This window comes from Coregonus lavaretus (assembly GCF_964263955.1).
Source record: "Coregonus lavaretus genome assembly, contig: HAP1_SCAFFOLD_202, whole genome shotgun sequence".
Taxonomy (NCBI): domain Eukaryota; kingdom Metazoa; phylum Chordata; class Actinopteri; order Salmoniformes; family Salmonidae; genus Coregonus; species Coregonus lavaretus.
Genome location: NW_028156408.1, coordinates 238,257 through 259,287, shown reverse-complemented (window position 1 = coordinate 259,287; position 21,031 = coordinate 238,257). Strand labels below are relative to the sequence as shown.

The 21,031-nt window shown below is 44.9% G+C and overlaps 1 protein-coding gene across 1 annotated transcript in view; it reads right to left on the bottom strand.

Annotated features, from left to right (window-relative positions):
- Positions 1 to 21,031, bottom strand: part of gak (cyclin G associated kinase) — a 52,154-nt gene continuing 31,123 nt past the window's right edge. Inside the window, exons 12-28 of the mRNA XM_084200394.1 lie at positions 16,583 to 16,632; positions 15,769 to 15,917; positions 15,412 to 15,534; positions 15,083 to 15,216; positions 11,022 to 11,216; positions 10,774 to 10,891; positions 10,230 to 10,309; positions 9,333 to 9,526; positions 9,033 to 9,197; positions 8,244 to 8,696; positions 7,970 to 8,107; positions 7,757 to 7,888; positions 7,570 to 7,656; positions 7,195 to 7,443; positions 6,905 to 7,056; positions 3,065 to 3,241; positions 1 to 2,828 (exon numbers count right to left, since the gene is read on the bottom strand). Coding sequence (XP_084056520.1) covers positions 2,727 to 2,828; positions 3,065 to 3,241; positions 6,905 to 7,056; positions 7,195 to 7,443; positions 7,570 to 7,656; positions 7,757 to 7,888; positions 7,970 to 8,107; positions 8,244 to 8,696; positions 9,033 to 9,197; positions 9,333 to 9,526; positions 10,230 to 10,309; positions 10,774 to 10,891; positions 11,022 to 11,216; positions 15,083 to 15,216; positions 15,412 to 15,534; positions 15,769 to 15,917; positions 16,583 to 16,632 — 2,698 coding nt within the window. The 3' untranslated portion in view covers positions 1 to 2,726. The remainder of the gene's footprint in view (positions 2,829 to 3,064; positions 3,242 to 6,904; positions 7,057 to 7,194; positions 7,444 to 7,569; positions 7,657 to 7,756; positions 7,889 to 7,969; positions 8,108 to 8,243; positions 8,697 to 9,032; positions 9,198 to 9,332; positions 9,527 to 10,229; positions 10,310 to 10,773; positions 10,892 to 11,021; positions 11,217 to 15,082; positions 15,217 to 15,411; positions 15,535 to 15,768; positions 15,918 to 16,582; positions 16,633 to 21,031) is intronic.

Here is a 21,031-nt window from a genome sequence, read left to right as displayed (position 1 = left end):
TACCTTTTCATGATTGTGTTTTAATGGTCATAAATGTTATTCCAGAAACAGCTATTGGAAACAGAAAGCTTTGTCAGCAGGAAGGAACCTCCGTTTTATAAAGAAGGTAGTCCAGAGTCAATGTGGAATTAAATGTACGGCCTAACATGGGGGTTATTGTTTCTTTATTACCTGGATATGTTAACAAATTGGGACTTTTGATGGTTAATCTATCACACTGGTCAGTTGCATTCAGCAGCTGATGCTTGTAATCAGAAAAACTGGAGAGAAAAATAACAGTAATATGGAGATTTTTACAGTATATTCAATATCAAATTGACATTTAAATAATTCTGTAAAACCAATATGTGACTTTAATAATAGTAGAGAAGCTCAATGGTTAGCAACAAATGGGGATTATCAGATGATTTCTTTTTCTATAAAAGGCTCACAGCACTTTGCTGTGCCTCATCTATCTTAATATATGATCAATATCCCTCTTAGCCTGAATTAAAGGACAAACATGATATAAGCAAAACCATTTAAGGCTTTATAACCATTAGTAAAATGGCCATTGATTTTGTAATAATTATTTTCACAACTTGTCTCAAGAATACACCATGGTAATCTATCAAAATCACATTTCTTTCACCGCAATGTTCAGAAACCCCATCAATAATATTGTCACTTTGTGAAATACCTTGATCTTTGAAAACTCAGTCAATATCAATGGCCAGCTCTTCGCATAACATTAACCCTTTATCATCCGTCTCCTCATCATGACACATTGAGACACTACAGACAGTATCAATACCATCCACTTTAGTATTTTCATGCCTCTGATCAAAACCTTTATTTCTGTACTGAACTCTACATTCATATTTTAATTTGGTTGAGTAGACTGTTTCTCTCCTTACAGTGTACTAACATGATACTGTCAAAATGGCAGCCTTGCAATAAAGTATCCCCTTATAGGCTGCATTTCCACAGGCAGCCCAATTCTGATATTTTTCCACTAATTGGTCTTTTGACCAATCAGATCAGCTCTTTTGCAAATAATTGGACAAAAGATCTGAATTGAATTGGCCGTGTAAATCACAGCCATAGTGTTACTGGAATGGCAAAATAAGGTTTCAATAGGTGGGGAATGAACAGAAGCAATGATCCCGGTCATGGGATGGGTGGCAGGTAGCCCAGCAGTTAAGAGCGTTGGGGCAGTAACTAGAAGGTTGCTGTTTTGAATCCCAGAGCCTAATAAGTGAAAAAACTGTCGATGTGCCCTTGAACAACGCACTTAACCCTAATTGCTCATGTAAATTGTTCTGGATGAGAGCTAAATGACTAAAATGTAAAAAAAAAAAAAAAGAGGACCCCGCTGTGAAAAATAAAAACAAAGTTACACAGAGGGAAGCAAGACTAAAACAGAAGCTACATATATCCAAACCAACAAAGACCATATTTACATTGACATTTTAGTCATTTAGCAGACGCTCTTATCCAGAGCGACTTACAGTTAGTGAGTGCATACATTTTTTTTTTTCTTCATATAAAAGCACATTCATGTTAAGATGCTTCGGAATGATTTCAGCTCGGCAAAACAACTGTCTCATGAGACCACCTATAACGCCCCTTCCCTCCGTCACATTCAAGACATTCAATTCATATATTATTTTTTATTTATTAAGTTCTGCAATTAAATGTCATGGATACTTATGATACCCCACAACAATAAGAAAATAGTTGTTTTAAGTTGGTCCATGAGGTAAAAATGAAAACCAAATATATATATATATATATCTGAAAACATTACACAAAAAGCTTCAGGAGGCTATCAGGAGGCCATTTTAAAGTAAAGACAAAAACAACAGATATGGAACACAAAATGGAGGGTTGCAATGAAAACTCCCTGTAAACCTTTTGTGTAATAAGTAGAATTATAAACACAAGATCATTGGAAAAGAAAGTCATGATGATCTACTGGTACAGAGAGCAAGGTGGTTAGGTCCTTATACAACACAAACACACAGACCTCTGTTGAAATCAGCATCTCAGTATCTACCCAAAGAACCACATCATTGAGAAAATATTTACACTGAAGTGAGGACTATCATTGACAGAGAACACAAAAAAGACCAGACATATTGCACAATTCCACATGGCAAAAAGCAACCAGATGAAATCCCTATATTCTCTATTTGTCTCCTATGTTGCCGGGGGGTGCAGTGATGAGCAAGCGTTTTTTTTTTTGCCATCCGCAGAGCAAGGCGCTTACGGTAGAGGGCTTGTGGAGGAGGGAGGAGTCTGTTAGTGGGGGAATGGTTCTGTCAAGAAGCAACAACAGCATGAACTCTTGGTCTCTCGGAAAGAGAGGATTATGCAGAAAGGTCTATCCACGGAGTGTAAAGGAATAGAGCAGTGTCCACAGCAACAAAGTCTATGTGGTCGAGTGGACATACAGTCCCCACATTTCAGAATGGCTGGAGCCTGGTTGGTGACCATCTGGTCTTCTCAGTGATTGTCTCTGTTGTCATCGCCACCCCTCGATCTTCCAAGCTTTTGAACCCCTGGTCTCCCATCCCATGCCACCCTTTGCGTGCGGTGGCAGTGTCTTTTGACGGGCAATGATGTTGAACTGCAGATGAGAAATAAAGGAGGGTGCCTTTTTCTCAACGGCAGGAGGGTTGGCAGACCTCTCTAAGATGGGGGCAGCCCTCAAGGGCCCAATATGGGCCCCGAATCAGTAAGTCTTAGAAGAGGGCTTTGCTGCCGTGGTTCTCAAACTCTGACCAGGCGTCGTTGAGCTCCATAAAGATCAGTGTAGCGTAATCTTCATAAGGCTTTCCGGCGGCCTGCAAGGAAGGAGGTTCAACTGCGGTTAGCGTTCACAGATCGAGAACTTTGATATGGCTTTCAAGCCCACGATACTAAACTTTAACACAGCCATTCATCTACAGCGATCAGTCTTCAGAAGAACACAAAGAGCATGCATTCACCACAGGGAGAGTAGACACAGTTATGACTAACTGATAAACCTATTAAATAACATGTCACCGGGGTAGTTTTGGGAAGGTCACATTGATGTTACCTTATCGGGGTGCACCACCAGCGCAGCTTTCCTGTAGTACCTCTTAACCTGGTCTGGAGTGACTAGGTCTGCTATGTTTACGGGCTTCCAGCGCGTCTCGCCCTCCCACAGGACTGTATGAAGCGTGGAGAGGAGGGCGCGGATGTTCCGCTCCTTCCCCTCAATCCAATCCAGGATCTTGGTTGGTACAAGGAACACAAACCAGAATCCCTCAGAACAGGTTCAGAGATTTAAAACTCGCCTAGAAATGTACATGCATAGAATGAACTATCCCCCAGTGTAGACATACATACAGTGGGGGGAACAAGTATTTGATACACTGCCGATTTTGCAGGTTTTCCTACTTACAAAGCATGTAGAGGTCTGTAATTTTTATCATAGGTACACTTCAACCGTGAGAGACGGAATCTTAAACATAAATCCAGAAAATCACATTGTATGATTTTTAAGTAATTAATTTGCATTTTATTGCATGACATAAGTATTTGATCACCTACCAACCAGTAAGAATTCCGGCTCTCACAGACCTGTTAGTTTTTCTTTAAGAAGCCCTCCTGTTCTCCACTCATTACCTGTATTAACTGCACCTGTTTGAACTCGTTACCTGTATAAAAGACACCTGTCCACACACTCAATCAAACAGACTCCAACCTCTCCACAATGGCCAAGACCAGAGAGCTGTGTAAGGACATCAGGGATAACATTTTAGACCTGCACAAGGCTGGGATGGGCTACAGGACAATAGGCAAGCAGCTTGGTGAGAAGGCAACAACTGTTGGCGCAATTATTAGAAAATGGAAGAAGTTCAAGATGACGGTCAATCACCCTCGGTCTGGGGCTCCATGCAAGATCTCACCTCGTGGGGCATCAATGATCATGAGGAAGGTGAGGGATCAGCTCAGAACTACACGGCAGGACCTGGTCAATGACCTGAAGAGAGCTGGGACCACAGTTTCAAAGAAAACCATTAGTAACACACTACGCCGTCATGGATTAAATTCCTGCAGCGCACGCAAGTTCCCCCTGCTCAAGCCAGCGCATGTCCAGGCCCGTCTGAAGTTTGCCAATGACCATCTGGATGATCCAGAGGAGGAATGGGAGAAGGTCATGTGGTCTGATGAGACAAAAATATAGCTTTTTGGTCTAAACTCCACTCGCCGTGTTTGGAGGAAGAAGAAGGATGAGTACAACCCCAAGAACACCATCCCAACCGTGAAGCATGGAGGTGGAAACATCATTCTTTGGGGATGCTTTTCTGCAAAGGGGACAGGACGACTGCACCGTGTTGAGGGGAGGATGGATGGGGCCATGTATCGCGAGATCTTGGCCAACAACCTCCTTCCCTCAGTAAGAGCATTGAAGATGGGTCGTGGCTGGGTCTTCCAGCATGACAACGACCCGAAACACAAAGCCAGGCCAACTAAGGAGTGGCTCCGTAAGAAGCATCTCAAGGTCCTGGAGTGGCCTAGCCAGTCTCCAGACCTGAACCCAATAGAAAATCTTTGGAGGGAGCTGAAAGTCCGTATTGCCCAGCGACAGCCCCGAAACCTGAAGGATCTGGAGAAGGTCTGTATGGAGGAGTGGGCCAAAATCCCTGCTGCAGTGTGTGCAAACTTGTTCAAGACTTACAGGAAACATATGATCTCTGTAATTGCAAACAAAGGTTTCTGTACCAAATATTAAGTTCTGCTTTTCTGATGTATCAAATACTTATGTCATGCAATAAAATGCAAATTAATTACTTAAAAATCATACAATGTGATTTTCTGGATTTTTGTTTTAGATTCCGTCTCTCACAGTTGAAGTGTACCTATGATAAAAATTACAGACCTCTACATGCTTTGTAAGTAGGAAAACCTGCAAATTCGGCAGTGTATCAAATACTTGTTCTCCCCACTGTACACCAAGGGACGGTTTCCAGGACGACGACTGAGCGGGGTGTATTCATTAGTGCACTCTGTAAAAAAACGTAGCTAAGCACTTTGCAACAGAAAACTTTTGCAATGAAATCAATCATTTATTATTAGACAAATGTAGGTACAGTTGAAGTCGGAAGTTTACATACACCTTAGACAAATACATTTAAACTCAATTTTTCACAATTCCTGACATTTAATCCTAGTAAAAATTCCCTGTCTTAGGTCAGTTAGGATCACCACTTTATTTTAAGAATGTAAAATGTCAGAATAATAGTAGAGAGAATGATTTATTTCAGCTTTTATTTCTTTTATCACATTCCCAGTGGGTCAGAAGTTTACATACACTCAATTAGTATTTGGTAGCATTGCCTTTAAATTGTTTAACTTGGGTCAAACGTTTTGGGTAGCCTTCCACAAGCTTCCCACAATAAGTTGGGTGAATTTTGGCCCATTTCTCCTGACATAGCTGGTGTAACTGAGTCAGGTTTGTAGGCCTCCTTGCTCGCACATGCTTTTTCAGTTCTGCCCACACATTTTATATAGGATTGAGGTCAAGGCTTTGTGATGGCCACTCCAATACCTTGACTTTGTTGTCCTTAAGACATTTTGCCACAACTTTGGAAGTATGCTTGGAGTCATTGTCCATTTGGAAGACCGATTTGCGACCAAGCTTTAACATCCTGACTGATGTCTTGAGATGTTGCTTGAATATATCCACATAATTTTCCTTCCTCATGATGCCATCTATTTTGTGAAGTGCACCAGTCCCTCCTGCAGCAAAGCACCCCCACAGCACGATGCTGCCACCCCCGTGCTTCACGGTTAGGATGGTGTTCTTCGGCTTGCAAGCCACCCCCTTTTTACTCCAAACATAACGATGGTCATTATGGTCAAACAGTTCTATTTTTGTTTAATCAGACCAGAGGACATTTCTCCAAAAAGTAAGATCTTTGTCCCCATGTGCAGTTGCAAACCGTAGTCTGGCTTTTTTATGGCGGTTTTGGAGCAGTGGCTTCTTCCTTGCTGAGCGGCCTTTCAGGTTATGTCGATATAGGACTCGTTTTACTGTGGATATAGATACTTTTGTACTTGTTTCCTCCAGCATCTTCACAAGTTCCTTTGCTGTTGTTCTGGGATTGATTTGCACTTTTCGCACCAAAGTACGTTCATCTCTAGGAGACAGAACGCGTCTCCTTCCTGAGCGGTATGACGGCTGTGTGGTCCCATTGTGTTTATACTTGCGTACTATTGTTTGTACAGATGAATGTGGTACCTTCAGGCATTTGGAAACTGCTCCCAAGGATGAACCAGACTTGTGGAGGTCTACAATTATTTTTCTGAGGTCTTGGCTGATTTCTTTTGATTTTCCCATGATATCAAGCAAAGAGGCACTGAGTTTGAAGGTAGGCCTTGAAATACATCCACAGGTACACCTCCAATTGACTCAAAATATGTCAATTAGCCTATCAGAAGCTTCTAAAGCCATGACATAATTTTCTGGAATTTTCCAAGCTGTTTAAAGGCACGGTCAACTTAGTGTATGTAAACTTCTGACCCACTGGAATTGTGATACAGTGAATTATAAGTGAAATAATCTGTCTGTAAACAATTGTTGGAAAAATTACGTGTGTCATGCACAAAGTAGATGTCCTAACCGACTTGCCAAAACTATAGTTTGTACATAAGAAATGTGTGGAGTGGTTGAAAAACAAGTTTTAATGACTCCAACCTAAGTGTATGTAAACTTCCGACTTCAACTGTATACGTCCCTCCACGTCTTGTTTGCTTCCGTTTAGTTCCTAGTGAATACACCCCTGGACTAAAAAGCTTTATAAATGGAGAATCTCAGTCTTGGCCAAGGCAATCTGTGTCCAAGAAGGAGGCCCTTGTGTATATTTGGGAGAAGGCATGCTGGTGGTACCTGCAGTTTGAGGGGATCCATGTTCTTTGAGAGCTCCTGTTTCCTCATCTCTGCGATGGTCCTGGGTCCCTTCTTGTCGGATAGCTTGGAGGCAAAACCTTGAGTGGAGAGCAGGTCTTCAAAATCGTCCTCTTTGACTTTGGGTTTTGGGCCTGGAAGATACAGTCACAGAGCAAAGATCCTCAATTAGATGGGGAAAGAAAGAGGGAGACCGGGGGGAGTAAGCTTTTCTACACAGAGGCTGTCACCAATTGGACATGCTCAGACAGTGATGTGATTGGTTGTCTCACCAAATCCTGGGCCCCTGACGCCCCTCTCCTCTCGGCCCCCGATCACACTGAAGTTAAGGTTGTAGTTGGGTTTGGCTGGCTGGGGGGCAGGCTTGGCTGGCTGGGGGGCAGCAGCGCTGGGGGCCATCCAAGGCTTGCTTTGGCCAGCGGCGGGCCGGCCAGACTGCTGCCACGGCTGCCCAGCACTCTTGGTGGAGGCCCCACTCTTAGGGTTGAAGCCTGGGCCTGAGAAACTGCCACTTGAGGAACCTAGAAATAAAAGATGTAGAAGAGATAAAAGATACATGAGATGATATCTGATTTACAGACCATGGATAGTAAAGGCCACTGTCTAACTGTAGCATGGTACCAGGAGTCACTGGGGTCTGTTTTTACCTGGCAGCGTAGGGCCCAGTTTTCCCAAGTCTGCAAACGGGTCGAAGCTCTGAGACTTTGCTTTGGAGAAGGAAGACACTCCGGGAGCTGGAATTCCAAGAGGAAAAACCCATAAACTCAGTGGTCATCTGCTACAGTTGTTACGGTGTTAAATCCTAGATTAACAGCCCCAGTACCTACTACCTACCTGGGAAGGCTGGCTTATTGGAGGAGGAGGCGGCGGCCATGCTACCACTCGATGCCCAGCTGTCCCACCCTCCAAGCAGGTCCGGTTGGCTGGCGGACGACGTCATCTTAGGGGGATTGTTGGTCATCTTATCTGTCGAGAGACAACGTTGAATGAATGGAAGTGGACATGGGAGTTGTAGTTCTATTCTTCTACATATTACTGGTGTCTTACTGAGGTTGAAGAGGCTGGAGTTGGAGGTTGGCGGGGGGTTAGTGTTGGTGTCGGAGCTCAGCAGGTCCCCAAACAGGTCGGGTCCGGACTGACTGGACGAAGATCCCATCCCGAACGGGTCAAACAGGTCATTCATTGCTGTGGGACAAAAATAGCCCGAAATGCAGAGGGGATCAACTAAGGTTTCGGCTGCGTGGATACGATACAAATACTAACATGCTACCACTTCTACTGACACCAAGGCAGAAACCGGACACATCATTAAGACGCTTACGTTTGGGGGTGGCCGGGTCAGGCGGTGCAGTGGGGTTACTGAAAAATAGGTCCTCCTGGGCACTTCCGTCTCCAATCAGGTTGTTGGAACTGCCCTGCCGAGCCTTGCTGCTGGGCGCGGGGGCAAACAGGTCGTTGAGAAGGTCACTGTTGCTAGACGAGGCCTTCATGCCGCCTGCTGCCGTGGCCCCGGAGGGTTGTGGGGGGGCGGCGGAGCTGAGGTCGGAGGTGAGGCCCAGCAGGTCAGCCGTGTCGCTGGGCCCCGGGGACTCCTGGGGTGTGGCGGCCGCCTGGAACTCAGCGTTGAACAGGGACTCGCTAGGCTCCCTGGAGAGGGGCTCGGCGGCCGGGCCGGAGTAGGACTCCTCGTCCACGGAGGCTTCACTGAGCTCGTCCTGGTCGTCCATGGTGCCTCCCAGGCTGTCCGAGGCATCCGCTCCATGTCCACTCCCATCTATATGACAGAGACTCGTCAAAAAAGGCTTAGGGCAGGAGTTTCTAATCTAGACCTGGAACCTCACACTGCTGATTGTCATTCTTCTCCTCTTATCAAGGACTGATTTAGTCCTGGGACACCAGGTGGGCACAAATAATGATCAGGTAGAACAGAAAACCAGTACACCAGACCCGGATATGAGTGCCCCTGGCTTAGGGCAATGGCAGCTTTCAAGTATTTTCAATACAATCAACCAGCTAACATGTAATAGGTCCTTGCAAAGGGAATCAAAATAACTATTTTTTAGCAATAGTTTATGCACTAGAAAGGCGTGCTTGACGACAGGAGACATACCATCCCATTCCAGAGTCTGGAAGAAGTTGTTGGCATTGGTATCGGTGCTCTGGTGAGATTCTACTTCCATGGTGGAGCTATCGGGAGTCTGTTCCAACTGAGGCGACGCTGTGTCGTAGAAGGAACCGGAGAAAGAGCCCGGTTGCCGGGGAAGCTCTGGTTTGCCTATGGGAGAGGGAGGGAAGGAGTGGGACAGAACATGAGTTTAGTACCTCAAGGCTTGAGGGCCACATCGGGATTTCGAAATTCAACGGAGGGCCACACAGATAATTTTTTTGGACTGACAGCTGTGAAACCCACCGAACTTGGTGAGGATCTCCTGCTGCTCGTCCCGGCTGGAGAAAAGGATCTTGGGGTTGAGGCCCTTGGTGGCAAAGTTGTCCCAGGGCGGAGTCTTGTTGCTGGGCCTGTCGCAGGGCTCCACCTCGATAGCCAGGTTGACCTGGAAGAGGTCCGGGTATTTCTCCTGGATGTCGGTGGCATCCAGGTCATACCTGTTGGAGAAAGACAGACAGCGGACGGTATGTAGTCAATGTAACAAATGCTGCAGCTTGCTCGGGTTGGAGGTAGCTAGCTTACGAATTAATGTCACTGGCTGCGTTCAACTCCACCCTTCTACAGGAGTGTGCACTCGTACACTCCCCCTCATGGATTTAAAAAGAATGGACAGGTGTGAGCAACATGGTAGAAACTCCCTTCAGTCATGCTTGCACCAATGCAATGCTTTTAAAATGCATGAGGGGGAGTGAATGAGTGCACACTTCTGGAGAAGTGCAGAGAACGCAGGCAGTGTTTGTAGATAAGAAGTAAATTAGAGGTCAAGTCAATTAGAAGTCAAGTCAATTAGAGGTCAAGTCAATTAGAGGTCAAGTCAATTAGAGGTCAAGTCAATTAGAGACAAGTCAATTAGAGGTCAAGTCAATTACAGGTCAAGTCAATTACAGGTCAAGTCAATTAGAGGTCAAGTCAATTACAGGTCAAGTCAATTACAGGCAAGTCAATTACAGGTCAAGTCAATTACAGGTCAAGTCAATTACAGGTCAAGTCAACTGCTGGCCGATACTCCACAAAGGCATCATGGCATCCCAACCGCTGCCATCAATTGATTTAGAAGTGTCCTGGGATATCGTCAAACACGTGCACCTGCCTGGATTGAGGGTAGGTAGTGGCTTAGAGTCTATGGATGGCGGTACCTACTTTGCAAACTTGACCGCGGTGGCGTTTTGGGGCACGAACCCTGTGTGAAACTGGATCTGGAACATCTTCATGGAGGCCATCTAGTCAACAGACACACAGCAGGACACCCACGTGAGTTCATAGTACCAGAAAAACACTCTTTGGTCGGGTTCCAGGCTGACTACACAGCAGACGCGTGCCAGATCTCACAACACCTGGATAGGTGTTTAACATATCAGCTAACCGCATTGTATGATAAAGCAATCTGATGCTTGATGGTGCAGTCAATGATGTGGCACACCATTGTTCGATGCAATGCAACATCTGCAATGTAGTCGGCCTGGAATGCAACCTTGATCTCTGGAACAACTCATGCACAACAGGCCTCATGGGGTAAGCTCTTGTTTCAATACATTATAAAAAGTCTGTGATTAGGGCATATCATTTAACTATAACGTATGGACGCATGTCCTTAAGACCGTCACTGAATTTAACAGAATTGCAGACAAACTTCACTGAATGCAAAACTAACTCTGGGTCCGTCCCTGACTGCTGTGGTCCCTACCTTGGCCTGCAGGCGGCCCCCCAGGGTTGAGCGGGCATGGTAGATGACCACTAGCACATCCCCCTGCACCATCACGTTCAAGGGGATCTCAGCCCGTCCGTCCTCCAGCTTAAAGTCCCTGCAGAGAGCGAGAGAGAGAGAAATGTCTATAACAAATTATGGACCCTGGTCAAAAGTAGTGCACTAAATAGGGAATAGGGTGTTATTTGGGACGCAGCACAAATCAAATCCTGCATCATGTGACCTACTTCATCTTGTCGTACTCCCCGGAGGTGGTGGCCACGCGCTCATCTCCCACGTACACCTCGCAGAAGGGCCGGCAGCCACTCCTCTGCTTGTTGAAGAGGGGCACGGGCGTCATGCTGATGGAGCGGATGAGGATGGGTCTGCTGTGCGGGGTGATTGGCTCGTCAGCCATCATGTCACACATGTACTCCATGTACCTGCAGCGAGGGCCAATCAACAGTCAGCAGGAGCGTGTGTCAGCAGGAGCCAACCAAACAATCCTTCACCAGCCGGACGACCAATCAAAAGCTTGCACTCGTCTGCACTGAACATCTCAACACATTTGAACCCTGAACTGGGCGCCACAGAATCTCGGCCCGATTCAAGTTCCTAGCAAATAAAAAAAAAGTAGCCTTGTCCGAGCCAGAACGGCCCATAGGGCAGGAGCAGATTTTCTGTTTCTGTAGAGTAAAGCATCCGCATACATAGGTTCAGTTTGCTCCTAGCAGAACTCGGGTAGGCGAAGTGAAAGTCTGTCTCTCACACCCCCTAAAGACCTTCGCTTAGAAAGAAAGAAGTGGCAGTATTACTGTTGTTCGTCTCTCTTGAGCCACCACAGCAACATAGCCAGAAGCACTTCCTCAAAATAGTCCAAATTAATCTAAAGATAAATCAAGAAATCGGTCATTAAATTTGACGTTGTTGCAGAGGAAGTCTTACATGCTGACCAGACCGGCTCCATGCGTGCGTTTTCTTTATCCCCACTGGAAGCGTTCATGACAGGCAGGTTAAAATACCAAAACCAACTGTGAACCAACTGTATTCATTTGGGGACAGGTCGAAACACACATGAAGCATTCATAGACATTTAGCTAGATTGTTGTTGCTAGCTAATGTATCCTGGAGTATGAAGAAGAAAAAAAATGTATGCACTCACTAACTGTAAGTCGCTCTGGATAAGAGCGTCTGCTAAATGACTAAAATGTAAAAATGTAAAATAAACATTGGGTTGTTATTTTACCTGAAATACATTTTTTGCTGGATCTTTGTAGAATAGTGACCCATCTTGAGTCATACTAAATCGAGTGATCTCTACTCTGATAATTAATCCACAGATAAAAAGGGGAGACCTAGTTTAGTTTTTCTCCTTGTTCATTCTTCTTCTTCTGTGGATTTTTTTATGGCGGATGGGAACCAACTTTAAGGTGAATTACCACCACTAACTGGACTGGAGTGTGGACCTGTTCATCTTTCAATCACCCCCATGTGGGTATATGCTCCTAAAAACCAATGAGGAGATGGGAGGGGCGGGACTTGCAACCAAGTTCTATTTTAGCGCCTGGCTACGCAGACGCTCGTTGACACGCGCGAGCAGTTTGGATGAAATGACTGAATAACATGTGTCAGCATGTTAGTCGCACAATTTTACATCTAGCTAAGGTGTTTTGTGCAGTATTTCTCAAGTAAAAACCTTTGCATGAAAACACTTCATGTGCCCACTCCTACTAGGAGTCATACTGTTGACCAATCACCAACGAAAGGGCGTTGACTTCGTGTGCACGAACAGCCAAAGGTCAAAACGAACATAAACGCCACAAAATGTTCTCATAATATATGCGTGAACTGTTTCGACTGGGAATCATATGGTAAGATTAAGGCAGCTTGATGTTCAAGTACATCCCCTGGATAGGACAGCTGCTAGTCTATCACAGGGTTAAGACAGTGGCCTGTCCTCTCATAGGGTTAAGACAGTGGCCTGTCCTCTCATAGGGTTAAGACAGTGGCCTGTCCTCTCATAGGGTTAAGACAGTGGCCTGTCCTCTCACAGGGTTAAGACAGTGGCCTGTCCTCTCACAGGGTTAAGACAGTGGCCTGTCCTCTCACAAGGTTAAGACAGTGGCCTGTCCTCTCACAGGGTTGACAGTGGCCTGTCCTCTCACAGGGTTGACAGTGGCCTGTCCTCTCACAGGGTTAAGACAGTGGCCTATCCTCTCACAGGTTTAAGACAGTGGCCTGTCCTGTCATAGGGTTAAGACAGTGGCCTGTCCTCTCACAGGGTTAAGACAGTGGCCTGTCCTCTCACAGGGTTAAGACAGTGGCCTGTCCTCTCACAGGGTTAAGACAGTGGCCTGTCCTCTCACAGGGTTAAGACAGTGGCCTGTCCTCTCACAGGTTTAAGACAGTGGCCTGTCCTGTCACAGGGTTAAGACAGTGGCCTGTCCTCTCACAGGGTTAAGACAGTGGCCTGTCCTCTCACAGGGTTAAGACAGTGGCCTGTCCTCTCACAGGGTTAAGACAGTGGCCTGTCCTCTCACAGGGTTAAGACAGTGGCCTGTCCTCTCACAGGGTTGACAGTGGCCTGTCCTCTCATAGGGTTAAGACAGTGGCCTGTCCTGTCACAGGGTTAAGACAGTGGCCTGTCCTCTCACAGGGTTAAGACAGTGGCCTGTCCTCTCACAAGGTTAAGACAGTGGCCTGTCCTGTCACATGGTTAAGACAGTGGCCTGTCCTGTCACAGGGTTAAGACAGTGGCCTGTCCTGTCACAGGGTTAAGACAGTGGCCTGTCCTCTCACAGGGTTAAGACAGTGGCCTGTCCTCTCACAGGGTTAAGACAGTGGCCTGTCCTCTCACAGGGTTGACAGTGGCCTGTCCTCTCACAGGGTTAAGACAGTGGCCTGTCCTCTCACAGGGTTAAGACAGTGGCCTGTCCTCTCACAGGGTTAAGACAGTGGCCTGTCCTCTCACAGGGTGAAGACAGTGGCCTGTCCTCTCACAGGGTGAAGACAGTGGCCTGTCCTCTCACAGGGTGAAGACAGTGGCCTGTCCTCTCACAGGGTGAAGACAGTGGCCTGTCCTCTCACAGGGTGAAGACAGTGGCCTGTCCTCTCACAGGGTGAAGACAGTGGCCTGTCCTCTCACAGGGTGAAGACAGTGGCCTGTCCTCTCACAGGGTGAAGACAGTGGCCTGTCCTCTCACAGGGTGAAGACAGTGGCCTGTCCTCTCACAGGGTGAAGACAGTGGCCTGTCCTCTCACAGGGTGAAGACAGTGGCCTGTCCTCTCACAGGGTGAAGACAGTGGCCTGTCCTCTCACAGGGTGAAGACAGTGGCCTGTCCTCTCACAGGGTGAAGACAGTGGCCTGTCCTCTCACAGGGTTAAGACAGTGGCCTGTCCTCTCACAGGGTTAAGACAGTGGCCTGTCCTCTCACAGGTTTAAGACAGTGGCCTGTCCTCTCACAGGTTTAAGACAGTGGCCTGTCCTCTCACAGGGTTAAGACAGTGGCCTGTCCTCTCACAGGGTTAAGACAGTGGCCTGTCCTCTCATAGGGTTAAGACAGTGGCCTGTCCTCTCATAGGGTTAAGACAGTGGCCTGTCCTCTCATAGGGTGAAGACAGTGGCCTGTCCTCTCATAGGGTGAAGACCGAGGCCATGAATGTGGATATAGAAGAGATTCTGAAAAAGACTGTACCGACCACAAGGTTTTGGGGTCAATTCCATTTAAATTCAGTCAATTCAGGAAGTCAACTGAAATTCCACATTTGTCTCATGTAGAATCATTAAGCTTTTGAATGTTGGGATTTGAATTTTCATTTACTTCCTGAATTGAAATGGAACTGACCCCAACCCTGTCAACTACAGGAGACCCCAACCCTGTCAACTACAGTCACTACCGGAGACCCCATCCCTGTCAACTACCGGAGACCCCATCCCTGTCAACTACCAGAGACCCCATCCCTAAAGGGGGATACCTAGTCAGTTGTCCAACTGAATGTCTTCCACATTTAACCCAACCGCTCTAAATCAGAGAGGTCAGCTTTAATCGACGTCCACGTCATCGGCACCCGGGGAGCAGTTGTTTTTGGGGCTTAACTGCCTTGCTCAAGGGAAGAACGGCAGATTTTTCCTCCTTGCCAGCTCGGGAATTCGAACCAGCGACCTTTCGGTTACTGGCCCAAAGCTCTTAACCGCTAGGCTGCCTGCCTGCCGGATAAGGTTAGGATTGGGGGAGGGGAAGCTGATCCTAGACCTGTACCTAGGGGAAACTTTACTTAAGGCTGGATCACTGGACCAGGAGCACCTACCTCTTGTGGGAGGGGGAGATCCCCGGGGGACAGCGCTTCATACTGAACATGTATACGGCCGCCTCGGCCGTGGTGAAGAGGCGGCAGAAACACAGGAAGGAGCACACCGCCACGGCCGACGCCGCCCGCCCGTCCTACAGCAGACAAAACAAGGGGGATAATGGGTCAACATGGGGGGGACTAAGAGTACATGTTTTGGGGTTGGTCTGCATTTCAGACAGACTACCAATTTTGGGAGGAAAAATGTGATTAAAAAGTGATGGTGAGTTCTTTGTGTGTCCCAGTGCAGTGTGAGTGAGTGTAGGGTGTATGTGGGAGGCTGTGCTAACCAGGCAGTGGACTATGGCGATGTTCCTCTGGTCCTGTTTCAGCCACAGGTGCATGTTCTTGCAGAGACTGTAGAGGCTCCTGAGGCTGGGGGCCCGCCGGGCCTGCCAGCCACACTCCGACACCTACGGCAGGGTCAGGAAGAGCTTTTAAAGTCCATTTTCAAACGGTGTCCGTCTAATGACTACCCAATACTAAACTTACAACTTTTACACTGATTGCAAAATTCGCTCAAATCAGGGACACACAAACCAATCAGTGTACCAGTAGAATTGTTCCTCAAAACCCTCCTTTCTTTACCTAATAGTACATCAATAGTAAATATGAGTCATATTCTGTCTGGTGGTGGGCAGCCTTACCCTGTTGTGGAAGCGGGAGGGTCTGTAGGAGCGCTTGGTCAGGTTGTAGACAGCGTAGTGTCCTGCATGACGGCCATCCAGGAAGAGACGCACATCCTCGATGTTGTTCTTAATGGCAGACTCCACTCCCTCCGCCGGGAAGGACATGACTGGGTGTACACACACACACACGCACGTCACACACACACACGCACACACACACGCACACGCACGTCACACACACACACACACACACACACACACACACGCACATCACACACACACACACACACACGCACGTCACACGCACGTCACACGCACGTCACACGCACGTCACACGCACATCACACGCACATCACACGCACATCACACACACGCACATCACACACACACACACACACACGTCACACGCACATCACACACACACACGCACATCACACGCACGTCACACGCACGTCACACGCACGTCACACACACACACACACACACACGTCACACGCACGTCACACGCACGTCACACGCACGTCACACGCACGTCACACAAGAGAACAGTGTGACCATCACATTACTTCACTTAGCCTTTTGAAAACACTGTACAGATGGATCAGCTTCAATTCTGCTCAGAGACATAGACCCATTTGAGCATTATTTTTTGCTTGATTAAAAAAAAACGCAAAGCAACACAGTTTAGAAGGTGATCAAAGAAAACAATCCATAATAGTGTACAATGAGTAGCCTGGTCCCAGATCTGTTTGAGCTATCATGTCAACTCCTTGTCACACCAAACAAGATAGCACAAACTGATCATAGACAAGGCTAGAATGAGGGTACATACCTGCTATTCTAGAGGTGATGTAGGAAATGTCCAGGTCTCCCTTGGTATAACTGTGAGGAGAATCAAACAATGGGTACATTTCAGATCCTTTGTTGCAAACAAAGAGGAGAATTTGACAATCTAGTTGCTACATTTCAAAAGGGCATTCTGGTTGTATCCCAATAATGTCTCCTTCCTCCATTCTGGTTGTATCCCAATAATGTCTCCTTCCTCCATTCTGGTTGTATCCCAATAATATCTCCTTCCTCCTGAAGTGTGCACTCGTTCACCACTTCCCACAAATTTAAAAGCGTTTGATTGGCGTAGGGAGCTTTTTAGATATCAGTCATTTACTTTCAAATCCATGAGGGGTAGTGAACAAGTGTACACTTCAAGAGTGAGGAGAGACTTTCGGGACACCCACGGACTATATTCAGTCGTGTGTAGAAGCATTTCACTGCAATGTCACATTTAATCTCACTATCACCGCACATTGGCAATGAAACAGATACTTAAAAAGAGAGATTTAAATACTGTACTTTTTTACAAAAAAATCTACTGCCTAAACTAAAGAAAACTAGTTGGATCAGCACAAATGGACGTGAGTTAGGAACATGAACGTTGGCGAGATGTTGGTTTTTAGTAGGCGGTGGAGGATTAGAATTTAAACCTTGTTTCAACTCAAACCCCATTCACTTTGTGCTGCTAACCTTTGGATTATGGACACAGCAGCGTGAAGATTTAGCAGACTACGGCCGCACGCACGCACATGCGCACGCACACGCACACACACACACACACACACACACACAGAGGACATGAGGCGGGCGCAAAGCGGGCGTGTAGTGACCGATATTTACCTGGGGCTACAGGATGGAGTTTATAGGACCATGAGTTGTGGTAGGGAGGCAGAGAACATAAAACACTCATAAAACACAAAACACAACTAAATGGGCAAACCAATAAACCAATGAATCAAAACAGGATGAGTGGATAAGGGTGGGCTGAGTTATCAGATCCTAGAAGGAATGGAGAGAGAGAGAGAGAGAGTGTGTGTGTGTGTGTGTGTGTCGGGGTTTCCGTTATGAAAATGTGGCGCCGGACATTTGACCGGCAGCATTTTAAGTCACCGGACATTTGAGAAATTTACCGGACCCGTATGCATTGGGTGCGTAACCTGATTAGGGCATCCATCCACGGTGCCCAGAATGATAGTAATTCATAATAACAGAACATGCAAGTCGACAATGTGACAAAGTCCTTCTTACCTAATTATGATGTGCACTTTGAAGATGTTAGAAGAACTGTCCACATGTACTTTTCCTCAACCAACAAGGCGAGTAACGGACAGCTAAATCCCTAGCCTATGTCAATCTACTATACCCCATAGTAGAAACTTTTCCCTAGGCCCATTCTATTGGTCAACTTGTTCCAAACTGACTCTGGGACAGTTGTGGGACGATAGATCCTAAATTCGTACAACCAGTAGGCCTAGCCTACTTTTTTTTTTTTTTACGTAAAAAAAGCAATGGGTCGATGCAACAGATCAGAACGTTTCGCTTAAAAATGTTGATTAACTATTATTTCTTCACATTATAAGCGCAGCAATGCGCACAAGGCAGTAGGCTACGTGCGAATGTTCGGTCCATAATGTAATTAGCGTGAAAACACTGTTGTCAAAAGGGCACTGCACATGCGAGCGGTTTCATGAGACAGAGATGAAAATATCAGTTATAAATGTAGAAAGAGGGGAGATCTTAATATGCAACAACTAGCATGGGTTGCTAATATGACTAGGATTGTGCCTTGGCTACTGGAAAATTTAAAAAAAGTTGATATAAAAGAATTGCCTCCACGGATATGGTCTGATTTTGGCTAGGCTACTTCTTTGAAGCAAGGTAAGACATGCCTCATGTAGTAAAACGTTCAGGTTTCAAACAATTAAGCAGCTATATGTTTTCCAAATGCATACCGCCTCCAGCTCGTTGCTAAGTGGTGTGTGACGCGCTGATGAAGCCTTCCAGCTCGTTGCTAAGTGGTGTGTGACGCGCTGATGAAGCCTGCCTTCCGTTGCCCTGTACATGTACTGTAACAGCAGCTCTTGTGCTGTCTGACAGATTTTCCGCTCAAAAGGCTCTGTATCTGTGTGATAAATAAGATACATAACGAATATGTACACGCGCCAATTTAATTCCACTAAATCATGCAAACTAACCTATAGACCGATAAGCATGACCAGTCAAATGTATTTCCATCGACTGGTATTTCCATCCATGAAGAGGATAAAAAGCATTATTTCACAATGGGACTTCTTCTTCTTCTCCCGGACAAATGGCCGGTGCTATTACCGGCTAACGGACACCCTGGTGTACGGGGGGGGGGGGGGGGGTATTTTTATCTCAAAGTCATTAAACAAGCATTGTTTTGTGTGATGTTTTTTTTTTGTTGGTGTAATGTATTGTGATGTTTCTCAGTAGAATGTATTGTGATGTTTCTCAGTAGAATGTATTGTGATGTTTCTCAGTAGAATGTATTGTGATGTTTCTCAGTATAATGTATTGTGATGTTTCTGAGTATAATGTATTGTGATGTTTCTCAGTAGAATGTATTGTGATGTTTCTCAGTAGAATGTATTGTGATGTTTCTCAGTAGAATGTATTGTGATGTTTCTGAGTATAATGTATTGTGATGTTTCTGAGGATAATGTATTGTGATGTTTCTGAGTATAATGTATTGTGATGTTTCTCAGTATAATGTATTGTGATGTTTCTCAGTAGAATGTATTGTGATGTTTCTCAGTAGAATGTATTGTGATGTTTCTCAGTAGAATGTATTGTGATGTTTCTCAGTAGAATGTATTGTGATGTTTCTCAGTATAATGTATTGTGATGTTTCTGAGTACAATGTATTGATGTTTCTGAGTATAATGTATTGTGATGTTTCTCAGTATAATGTATTGTGATGTTTCTGAGTATAATGTATTGATGTTTCTGAGTATAATGTATTGTGATGTTTCTCAGTATAATGTATTGTGATGTTTCTCAGTATAATGTATTGTGATGTTTCTGAGTAGAATGTATTGTGATGTTTCTGAGTAGAATGTATTGTGATGTTTCTGAGTAGAATGTATTGTGATGTTTCTCAGTATAATGTATTGTGATGTTTCTGAGTATAATGTATTGTGATGTTTCTGAGTAGAATGTATTGTGATGTTTCTGAGTAGAATGTATTGTGATGTTTCTCAGTAGAATGTATTGTGATGTTTCTCAGTATAATGTATTGTGATGTTTCTCAGTAGAATGTATTGTGATGTTTCTCAGTATAATGTATTGTGATGTTTCTCAGTATAATGCATTGTGATGTTTCTCAGTATAATGCATTGTGATGTTTCTGAGTAGAATGTATTGTGATGTTTCTCAGTAGAATATATTGTGATGTTTCTCAGTAGAATGTATTGTGATGTTTCTCAGTAGAATGTATTGTGATGTTTCTCAGTAGAATGTATTGTGATGTTTCTCAGTATAATGTATTGTGATGTTTCTGAGTATAATGTATTGATGTTTCTGAGTATAATGTATTGTGATGTTTCGCAGTATAATGTATTGTGATGTTTCTGAGTAGAATGTATTGTGATGTTTCTGAGTAGAATGTATTGTGATGTTTCTGAGTAGAATGTATTGTGATGTTTCTCAGTGTGATGTTTCTCAGTATAATGTATTGTGATGTTTCTGAGTAGAATGTATTGTGATGTTTCTCAGTAGAATGTATTGTGATGTTTCTCAGTAGAATGTATTGTGATGTTTCTGAGTAGAATGTATTGTGATGTTTCTCAGTAGAATGTATTGTGATGTTTCTCAGTAGAATGTATTGTGATGTTTCTCAGTAGAATGTATTGTGATGTTTCTGAGTAGAATGTATTGTGATGTTTCTCAGTAGGATGTATTGTGATGTTTCTCAGTATAATGCATTGTGATGTTTCTCAGTATAATGCATTGTGATGTTTCTGAGTAGAATGTATTGTGATGTTTCTCAGTAGAATGTATTGTGATGTTTCTCAGTATAATGTATTGTGATGTTTCTGAGTATAATGTATTGTGATGTTTCTGAGTATAATGTATTGCTGTTTCTGAGTATAATGTATTGTGATGTTTCGCAGTATAATGTATTGTGATGTTTCTGAGTAGAATGTATTGTGATGTTTCTGAGTAGAATGTATTGTGATGTTTCTGAGTAGAATGTATTGTGATGTTTCTCAGTGTGATGTTTCTCAGTATAATGTATTGTGATGTTTCTGAGTAGAATGTATTGTGATGTTTCTCAGTAGAATGTATTGTGATGTTTCTCAGTAGAATGTATTGTGATGTTTCTCAGTATAATGCATTGTGATGTTTGTCAGTATAATGTATTGTGATGTTTCTGAGTAGAATGTATTGTGATGTTTCGTAGTATAATGTATTGTGATGTTTCGCA